Here is an 11,250-nt window from a genome sequence, read left to right as displayed (position 1 = left end):
GTTTACAAATGGCAAACCAAACACAACTGAATACATGAGGCTTCACTGATTGCTAACACACTTGCATTTGCTCAATTTTAGAATGTTTTAGAAACGTTATAATTTTTTTAATAAAATGTATCCATATAAATTATTCGTTTTTTATACAAATAAAACACATTTTTATTGACAATATTTATCTTGTCCTTACAGTAAGATGTTGTATGTATTGTAGTATAGGCTGTAATGCACAAGAGGGTGCTCTTGGTCAGATTCTTGCAGGAAAATCCACTTTACTGCTGTGAATCATAACAGCATCATTACCCAATCTATTGCATCTCTTTGCTTCACTGCTTTGAATTATACGTTAAGGTTTAAGGCACTTTAGTTTGCTTTATGCCTGGGCTGTCCCATACCTTGAATTATACAAGTTGCAGAAATTGAAAGAATCATCAATAATTCTGTAAAACAATGTGGAATCTGGTAATGCAGAAAGTGCATTTATTCACAAAAACACACTTAATTCATCATTATTGTTCACATGTAATCATAAAATGAACATTTTCTCTGCTGAATAATATAAATACAATTTCTGCAATGTAGCAGGCTATAAAACTAATGTTAGATACAATACTGTCCAGCAGACAATGACAAAGGAAATATTAATGGGACATCAAGCTGGCAAAAGAGGATCCTTCACTAGAACCATATTTCAACAGTCTTGAACATCAGCCATAGCAGGTCCAGCTTCATTAGCAGAATTTGAGAATTTAGTGCTTGGGCAAAAAAGTATGTAATGTGACCTATAAATTGATAAGTCAAAGTTTTGTATACCGCAGGGTAAGATTAACTCAATGTAACTAGATATTACTTCATTAGAAGGAATTAATTTGGGAATTTGAAATACTTAAAACTAAGTTATGTAGCTAGAATAGATGACATGTTCAAACATTAAAATTAATACTGCACAGCAATATTAAGAGTATACATTTGTAAATGCTGTATGTTCCTCCTTTTTCAAAGGGGCGTGAGTATCAAGTCTTTCCAGATATGAGTAGCACCAGATGGGTCATTGTTTATGTATTTGCACTGCTGCCTGCAAGCCCCTTGTGGGATAAAAGTATGTATTGAATTAATTTGCAATGAGTTTTCTCTCAGATAAGATCACAATTTATGTTCAATTGCTATTCTACACATCCCTGGGGTTTGGTTTTGAAAGCAAATGAAAAGCCTCAATTCCAATATTCCTCAAGTCAAATATTCCTTCCTCTGGTAGCTTAAATGGAATAATGGAAATACATAAGCAGCTCATCACTTTTTTGTTTACAACCTAGCGAACACCTTAAAAGGTAAAGTTCAATGTGAAAACAATCTTCAAATTTGATTCAAAAGAACTAAACAAATCATAACCATATGATATCGGTCTTTTATTTTATTCTAAATATGATCGGTCAAATGGAGCCATGGGAGAAATCTGTTGATAGAAAACATCAACATTTACTAGAAGAAGACGATTCTAGAGCGCAAAAAAATAGCTGATTTACCACTCCTTCAAATAGACTGACCTATTTTGTGTCACAAGACCAGAGCAGAAATACACTTCTATGGTGGTGAAGGATACATACTGTATGTATAAGACATTGGGTAGAGTATCATCAAGAAAATCATGAAACATTCATAAAGATTTACAGCTACAGTCTGCAACTGGGGAAGCTGTTTAATTGTTATTACAATTCTTCATATTTACCCATTGATTACTGAAGAATATACTTATAAATGCCTCATGAGCTACAGCACAACATGTCTCAAAATTTCCCTAGCCCTATCCTTTAGCTGTATACCAAAACAGGTGGCAGGGACCCCGTAAAAAAATTGCAGACTGTAGCTTTAAGAGATTTAAAATGACTTACATACTGTAATAAATGGACAGAATATACACTTTACAACAAGATGACATACACACAAAGCTATATAAAAGTATTACATAAAATATACATTAAGCTTCACAAAAAAAGTTACGTAAAAACATGCACAAGACATTCTGCAGATGGCATTTAACATATGAGAAGGTGTAGCAACAGATCTTTTAAACACAACATACAAAACATTTTAAGAGAAATATTTACTTAAAATGGGCCCAAGGCTTGGTCAGTATAGAAACATTTTAACCATGCAAAAAGCTTTAAAAAGTAAATGTTTAATGATCAAATGTCATTAGAAGTGAGTAATGTTTTGCCCATTGGAAATCATTAAGTAAGTAATGTTATCATATTACAAACCCTCTCTCGTTGTTATAAAGGATCATCATCAGCCAAAGCTGTCCAAAGCTCCTCTTCTCGTGTCCAAGTCCCATTATTCTTCCATTTTGGATTAAAAAGCACGTTTCATCAAATCAACCACTTTTGTTGTTTAATTCTTCCATTTAATATGGTTGACCTTCTGCTGATTTTAATGCCTAAGGTATTTGTTCTGTCCACCCGGGCTGTCTGTGAATATAAAAAATCCTGTCTAAAAATTGCACGTTGAAGTGCTTTCTCTGTCACTTTAGATGAGATTAATAAAATGGCAAGAAATGACATGCCAGGATGGGTTGGCAACCCTCAGTTTAGAAAATACAAAGGATGCCACTTAGATGATGCATTGTCTCTTCTGATTTCCATCTGTAAAATGTAAAAAAACAGTGTCTTCTTTCCATTTCCATTTCCACTGTCTTTCATGGTCTCTGACCTGACAACCTGATTGCACATGCACTGAACATAAGCGTGTTACTAGTTCTTCCTTTCCAGGTAGTTCGAGGGGACCCAGCCTTTCCGAGGTCGACCTCCATCCAGGATCTGGCAGTACCACCACCCATTAGGGTTCCTCTCCAGAACCTCCAGAGTTGTTCCTTCAGGGAACCCCATGGTCTCCTCATCACCATGGTAATCCGCTATGGAGACATACACCTCACGGAGGTTGTTGTGGATGAGGTGGGGTTTGGGTTTCACAGTGGAAACAGGTAGACCGTTCCTCGGAGACCCAAGGCCCAGTGATTCGGAGCTGCCCGTGCCGGGTCTGTTCCGGTTCGCCATGTTACCGTTTGGCGCTGGGCTCCGTGGGGCTGTACCGAAGGAAGCGTTGCGGCGCACGGTGGGACTAGAGCGTGGGTGGTCGGTGGAGTTGAGTGACTCACCTCTCCTAAGGGAGCCGACTAGGTTTGGGCCGTCGATGATCGGCCCGGAGATGAAGACAGACTGAGGCCTGACCACCTGTTGTTGCTTCGTACCATTCCTCTGCTTATGCAAGCTGTTGAACAGGTCAAAGGGCTTGGAGAGCCCCCCCGGAGGTTTGGAGGGGATGGGAGGTGTGCTCCTCTTCAGGCTCTGGTTGATGTTGTTCAGAGCCTGGACCCTCTGCTCGTTCTTCTCCAGGCTGTTGGACTTGCTCAGGCTGCCTGGCTTGGTAGGGGTGCCATCGGACTCGGACCCAGCTGTGTCGTCCAGCTGCCTGACAGGCTCCAGGTAGTAGGTTGGAACCCAGCCCTCAGTGTCGCCCCAGCGGACGTACCACCAGCCGCTTTCCTGCTTCTCCAGCACCTCCACTTCCACCCCGGCAGGGAAGCTCATCTCTGAGTCCTGGACCTTCTCATAGGTGTCTGTGGTGCGGTAGAAGCTGCAGCCCTCGTCTGAGTCTCCACGGCTGCCTTTGGAGTAGATGGAGGAGAGGTCAGAGGTGCTGTGGGAAGACACAGAGTCCTCAGAGGAGATGACAGAGGCTGTTTCAAAGTCTTCTCCTCTGGAGCCCTTCTTCAGCTGGCCAGTTGGCCTCAGCTGTCTCCGGAGGCTGCTGATGTCCATCTTCTCTGCACTGGAGGCCTTGGCCACCTGGGGCTTAGGCCTGACCACTGGCTTAGGTTTGGTGGATGACTTGGTGGAACCCATTTTGTGTTCCTCTTTGTCCTTCTTGGACCTGGACTGCTTGGATAGATCTGGGATGGACTCTGTGGAAGCAGGTTTGGGGCTGGACTCCCCAGCCTCTGCTTTGGTTCGAGAATGGGACTGGCTTCCGTTGAGTTCCAGCTGGATATTCTTCCCTTTTCTCCTTGCCCCCAACGTGGAGTGAGAGTTTTCAGCCTTGCTAGTCTCCAATGGGGCGCTCGTCTTCGGGGAATCCGAGTCGCCACTGGATTGTGCATCAGGCTTCTCTCTGAAAGGCCTGAAGCCGTCATTCTCATAGATACACTCCTCTCCCTCAGGCTCCTCCTCTTCCTGCCCCACGTCCTCTGATGACTCACCCATCTTGAAGGAGGCGCTGTGGAGAGAAGAGGCCGGAGACGGCTTGGAGGACAGATGAGAGCCCTTACCTGAGGAGCCATCCTCATTCTTCCCATCCACTGAGGACCTATCTGTCCTGAGGAACTCAAACTCTGACTCCAGATCAAACCCAATGGCAGGAATGTCATATTCTGGCTCCTCGTACACAGGCCTCCCGGGAGATACAGGGGACTCTGGAGCCTCGGACCCAGGGCTGCTGGGAGGGGCGATCTCCTCAGAGTCCTGCTTCTTGACAGGCGGGGCTGGGGGTGGGACTTTGGGGCGGCTCAGAGTGCTGGTTCTGCGGTTTAGGTTGGGTTTCTTTCGTTTGTCGATGTAGGAGCAGGGAGCCCACCCCTCTTTCTCCCCGATTTGGACATACCACCAGCCACCAGAGTTCTTCTCGATCACCTACACGACAGAACAGAGAGAATAGATGGGGAGAAATTAACTACATGCAGTATCTGTTCATTTAAATAATTTACCTGAACAATAAAACAACTATTAACATGAAAAAAGCTTACCTCTGCTTTCTGCCCTCCATTAAAACTAATGCCATCCGAAATGACAGACTGGAACTCTGCAATGGTGTAGTACTCTGCTTCAACAGTAGGGGGCTCTGGTGGTGAGGGTAAATTAGATCCCTGAGTGGAAAAAAATGTTCCAGCATTATGAATATTGCACAGCTGATACTGTTAACAATAGAACCGCCTGGCCTTTGAGCCTATAAGTACCCGCTACGGAACCCTGAGAATGTTGCCGTGGATGACTCCTTTAGCATACACATCAGATGCCTATCAACCCACAAGGTGCGCAAACATAAGCACCCTTGCTTGATAAATAGTTCTTAAACAATTGTAAATCATGAATTGCATGAATACATATTTGTGGAAATATATCCATGTAAATATATAACAACAGTTATTTATTTAGATAGAATATCCTTTACTCTATGTTTTGTATAATTCTACAAAGTCCTAGTTAACAACATAGGCCAAAAGCCAATTTGGAACACTTCGAGCCATCAACAACACTCCAACAGTCTAATAAATGCATTTCATATATGCTATCAGAAGAATAATAATAATTTGGTTGTGTTTATAAAGGTCTTAGGTAACATTAGAATACAAAAAAAAAAGATTATTTCAAAGAACATGATAGCATTTTCATTAGTTTATGTTACTCTAGGCTATAGGTAAAAACCACTAGGTTAAGTCCATCACAAAGAAGTCAGTTTTGGCAGGTCAAAAGAAACATTGTGGAAATAAGAAATTGTATTTAAATGAAAACTGAATAACATACTTTAAGTTTATTATGTTAGTAGTCTTTGCTTAGTAGCCAGAGCAATGCCACAACACAAGTGGTCATGTGCTGATGCCATGGACAACGCAGATATTCTTGGAAAAAGTTACATTTGGAAATAGAGCTGCACCTCTTGAATTTCAAGAGTTATTTGACAAACTGCAGAATATGATCTTTCTGACACTATATAAAAATCAAAACATTTTATCTGCATGTAACTCTGAAGTAAGATTTGACAAAGTGATGCTCCTTTCCATGCAACAGTCAATTACAAGCTGCGCCCATCACAACATGTACAATTTCACAGCTGATAATATCATCACTCAGACTATTGTCAATGTACTAGTCTTTAGGCTAACTCTTATTATGTGTGAAATTAGTTTCTATTTACAGTGCCGACGGAAATATTCAGACCCCTTGACTTTTTCCACATTTTGTTACGTTTCAGGCTTATTCTAAAATGGATTAAATTGTTTTTTTCCCTCATCAATCTACACACAATACCCCATAATAACAAAGCAAAAACATTTTTTTAGCATTTTTTTTGCTAATTTATATTTTTTTAAAACAACAGAAATATCACTTTTACATTAGTATTCAGACATCTTACTCAGTACTTCGTTGAAGCACCGTTGGCAGTGATTACAGAATCGAGTCTTCTTGGGTATGACGCTACAACCTTGGCACACCTGTATTTGGGGAGTTTCTCCCATTCTTCCCTGCAGATCCTCTCAAGCTCTGTCAGGTTGGATGGGGAGCTTTGCTGCACAGCTATTTTCAGGTCTCTCCAATGATGTTCGATTGGGTTCAAGTCCGGGCTCTCGCTGGGCCACTCAAGGATATTCAGAGGCAGGTACCGAAACGACTCCTGCGTTGTCTTGGCTGTGTGCTTAGGGTCGTTGTCCTGTTGGAAGGTGAAGCTTCGCCCCAGTCTGAGGTCCTGAGCACTCTGGATCAGGTTTTCATCAAGGATCTTTGTACATTGCTCTGTTCTTATTTCCCTCGATCCTGACGAGTCTCCCAGTCCCGGCAGCTGAAGAACATCCCAACAACATGATGCTACCACCACCATACTTCACCGTAGGGATGGTGCCAGGTTTCCTCCAGAAGTGACGCTTGGCATTCAGACCAAAAGAGTTCAATCATGGTTTCATCATACCAGAGAATCTTGTTTCTCATGGTCTGAGAGTTTTTAGGTGCCTTTTGGCAAACTCAAAATGGGCTGTCATGTGCCTTTTACTGAAGAGTGGATTCCTTCTGGCAACTTTACCATAAAGGCCTGATTGGTGGAGTGCTGCAGAGATGATTGTCCTTCTGGAAGGTTCTCCTATCTCCACAGATGAACTCTAGAGCTCTGTTAGAGTGACCATCGGGTTCTTGGTCATCTTCCTGACCAAGGCCCTTCTCCCCCGATTGCTGAGGACCTTCAATGCTTGGTACCATTCCCGAATCCTGTCTCGGAGCTCTACGGACAATTCCTTTGACCTCATGGCTTGGTTTTTGCTCTGACATGCACTGTCAACTGTGGGACCTTATATAGACAGGTGTATGCCTTTCCAAATCATGTCCAATCAATTGAATTTACCACAGGTGGACTCCAGTCAAGTTGTAGAAACATCTCAAGGATGATCAATGGAAGCAGGATGCACCTGAGCTCAACTTCGATTCTCATAGCAAAGGGTCTGAATATTTATGTAAATAAGGTATTTCTGTTTTGTATTTTTTATACATTTGCAAACATTTCTAACAATCTGTTTTCGCTTTGTCATTGTTTGGTATGTTTTGGTATTTTATTAGGATCCCCATTAGCTGTTGCAAAAGCAGCAGCTACTCTTCCTAGGGTCCACACAAAACATGAAACATAATACAGAATGACATAATAGAGAACATCAACAGACAGCTCAAAGACAGAACTACAATTTATTTTTTAAAGGCACACGTAGCCTACATATCAATGCATACACACAAACTATTTAGGTCAAATAGGGTAGAGGCATTTGCCATGAGGTGTTGCTTTATCTGTTTTGAGATCGAAGGAAGTTTCATGCAATTAGGGCTCTATATGATACTGTATGCTTTCTTGAATTTGTTCTGGATTTGGGGACTGTGAAAAGATCCCTGGTGGCATGTCTGGTGGGATAACGTGTGTGTTGGAGTTGTGTGTAAGTTGACTATGCAAACAATTTGGGATTTTCAACACATTAATGTTTCTTATAAAAAGAAGAAGTGATGCAGTCAGTCTCTCCTCAACTCTTAGCCAAGAGAGACTGGCATGCATAGTATTTATATCAGCCCTCTGATTACAATTAAGAGCAAAATGAGCCGCTCTGTTTTAGGCCAGCTGCAGCTTAACTAGGTCTTTCCTTGCAGCACTGGACCACACGACTGGACAATAATCAAGATTAGACGAAAACTAGAGCCTGCAGAACTTGCTTCTTGGAGTGTGGTGTCAAAAAAGCAGAGCATCTCTTTATTACGGCCAGACCCCTCCCCATTTTAACAACCATTGAATCTTTTTGTTTTGACCATGACAGTAACACCAAGTAATTTAGTCTCCTCAACTTGTTCAACAGCCACACCATTCATTACCATATTCAGCTAAGGTCTACAACTTTAAGGAATGATTTGTACCAAATACAATGCTCTTAGTTTTAGAGATGTTCAGGACCAGTTTGTTACTGGCCACCCATTCCAAAACATACTGCAACTCTTTGTTAAGGGTTTCAGTGACTTCATTAGCTGCGGTTGCTCATGCATATATGGTTGAATCATCAGCATACATGGACACACATGCTTTGTTTAATGCCTGTGGCAGGCCATTGGTAAAAATAGAAAAGAATAGAGGGCCTAGAGAGCTGCCCTGCGATACACCACACTTTACATGTTTGACATTAGAGAAGCTTCCATTAAAGACAACCCTTTGAGTTCTATTATATAGATGGCTCTGAATTCACGACATGGCAGAGGTTGAAAAGCCATAACACATACACTACCGTTCAAAAGTTTGGGGTCACTTAGAAATGTCCTTGTTTTTGAAAGAAAAGCTAATATTTTGTACATTAAAATAACATCATATTGATCAGAAATATAGTGTAGACATTGTTAATGTTGTAAATGACTGTTGTAGCTGGAAACAGCAGATTTTTTTATGGAATATCTACATAGGCGTACAGAGGCCCATTATCAGCAACCAACACTCCTGTGTTCCAATGGCACATTGTGTTAGCTAATCCAAGTTTATAATTTTTAAAGGCTAATTGGTCATTAGAAAACCATTTTGCAATTATGTTAGCACAGCTGAAAACTGTTGTGCTGATTAAAGACGCAATAAAACTGGCCTTCTTAAGACTAGCTGAGTATCTGGAGCATCAGCATTTGTGGGTTTGATTAGAGACTCAAAATGGCCAGAAACAAAGACCTTTCTTCTGAAACTCGTCAGTCTATTCCTGTGCTGAGAAATGAAGGCTATTCCATGTGAGAAATTACCAAGAAACTGAAGATCTCGTACATTAAATAGTACCCGGCAAACACCAGTCTCAACGTCAACAGTGAAGAGGCGACTACGGGATGCTGGCCTTCTAGGCAGACTTGCAAAGAAAAAGCCATGTCTCAGACTGGCCAATAAAAAGAACAGATTAAGATGTGCAAAATAACACAGACACTGGACAGAGGAACTCTAGAAGGCCAGCATCCCGGAGTCGCCTCTCCACTGTTGACGTTGAAACAGGTGTTTTGCGGGTACTATTTAATTAAGCTGCCAATTGAGGATTTGTGAGGCGTCTGTTTCTAAAACTAGACACTTGGATGTACTTGTCCTCTTTCTCAGTTGTGCACTGGGGCCTCCCACTCCTCTTTCTATTCTGGTTAGAGCCAGTTTGCTCAGTTCTGTGAAGGGAGTTTTTTCAACAACAGGTTATAGTCAATAATATCAAAAGCTGCACTGAAATCTAATAGTACAGCTCCCACAATCTTCTTATTATCAATTTCTTTCAACCAATCATCAGTCATTTGTGTCAGTGCTGCACATGCTGAGTGCCCTTCTCTATAAGCATGCTGAAAGTCTGTTGTTAATTTTTTTACAGAGAATTAGCATTGTATTTGGCAAACACAATTTTTTCCAACAGTTTGCTAAGAGCTGGCAGCAAGCTTATAGGTCTGCTGTTAGAACCAGTAAAGGCCGCTTTACCACTCTTGGGTAGCGGAATTACTTTGGCTTCCCTCCAGGCCTGAGGACAAATACTTTCCTCTAGGCTCAGATTAAAAATATGACAGATAGGAGTGGTTATAGAGAGCTACCATCCTCAGTAGCTTTCCATCTAAGTTGTCAATGCCAGGAGGTTTGCCATTATTGATCGATAACAATACTTTTTCCACCTCTCCCACACTAACTTTACAAAATTCAAACTTGCAATGCTTTTCTTTAATTATTAGTTTTTTTTATGCATGAATACAATTGCTCACTGTTCCTTGTTGGCATTTCCTGCCTAGGTTTGCCCACTTTGCCAATGAAATAGTGATTAAAATAATTGGCAACATCAAATGGTTTTGTAATGATTCTGGTTCGATGAAAGATGGAGTTGAATTTGTCTTTCTGCCCATAATTTAACTTAAAGTACTCCAAAGTTTGGAGCTATCATAGATACTTAGCTTCATAATACAGTTTCTTCTTCTTTTTGTTGAATTTAGTCCTGAACCAGATTACAGGCACTGGTTACAGTAAGAAGCTTCCTCTGAGCGGACAGCTTGATGAAAACCAGTCAATATTCAGGTCCCCAAGAAAGTAGACCTCTCTGTTTATATCACATACACTGTAAAGCATTTCACACATATTTAAATACTGACTGTTAGCACTTGGTGGCCTATAGCAACACCCCAAATGAATTTTTTTTAGATGTGCCAAGTGAACCTGCAACCACAACACTTCAATAACACTTGACATAAGATCTTCTCTAAGCATTACAAGGTTATGGCTCTGAATATATACAGCAACACCTCCCCCATAAGCATTGCTGTCTCTTCTATAGATGTTATATCCTTGTATTACTATTGCTGTATCATCAAATGAGTTATCTAAGTGAGTCTCAGAAATGGCTAATATATGAATGTTATCTGATGTTAGCAAGAACTTGATTTCATGAACCTTATTTCTAAGGTCACATTTATTAATATGGGCTATTTTCAGCCCTTTCCTGGGGGGCTTATCAGAGATAGACATAATACTGAAAAGAGCAAACAAAGCAAGAGAAAAAAAATATACATTCAGCAGTCCATTAATCAATTGGTGTGTGTGTGTGTGTGTGTGTGTGTGTGTGTGTGTGTGTGTGTGTGTGTGCGCTGCGGGGTTGACGCTACGAACCCATAGGCTTGGCTCTCTCATCCCTTCCAGGCTTCTGGGAGGGAGGGTGGACAATGAGCTTGTCATGGCAGATGTAGGCAATGTCCCCACGCGCTCTGGCAGTTTTCATGGCTGGGATCAGTTCTTTCATCTTCTGACGCACAGCTTCAGGATAGTCCTCGTTGAGGAAGATATAAGTTCCTCTTAAGTTCTTGGCTCTTTCCAGAACAGCTACCTTGTCCTTGAACCTCAGGAACTTGACCACTATTGGCTTGGGCCTATCACCTGGGCCGGTGGTGGGTTTTCCAGTCCTGTGGGCGTGCTCCACCTCAATCTTCCTGT

At 41.4% G+C, this 11,250-nt stretch overlaps 1 protein-coding gene across 3 annotated transcripts in view; it reads right to left on the bottom strand.

The window, feature by feature from the left end:
- Positions 1-458: 458 nt before the first annotated feature.
- LOC106577017 (SH3 and PX domain-containing protein 2A) overlaps positions 459-11,250 on the bottom strand; it is a 102,961-nt gene continuing 92,169 nt past the window's right edge. For all 3 annotated transcript variants that reach the window (XM_014154660.3, XM_014154661.3, XM_014154662.3), the window contains 2 exons: positions 4,796-4,915; positions 459-4,682 (listed from right to left, as the gene is read on the bottom strand). In XM_014154660.3, the coding sequence (XP_014010135.1) occupies positions 2,748-4,682; positions 4,796-4,915 (2,055 nt within the window). In that variant the 3' untranslated portion in view covers positions 459-2,747. The remainder of the gene's footprint in view (positions 4,683-4,795; positions 4,916-11,250) is intronic.

Source organism: Salmo salar, chromosome 18 (assembly GCF_965601325.2).
Source record: "Salmo salar chromosome 18, fSalSal1, whole genome shotgun sequence".
Classification (NCBI taxonomy): Eukaryota; Metazoa; Chordata; class Actinopteri; order Salmoniformes; family Salmonidae; genus Salmo; species Salmo salar.
This window is presented reverse-complemented; position numbering and strand designations above follow the sequence as displayed.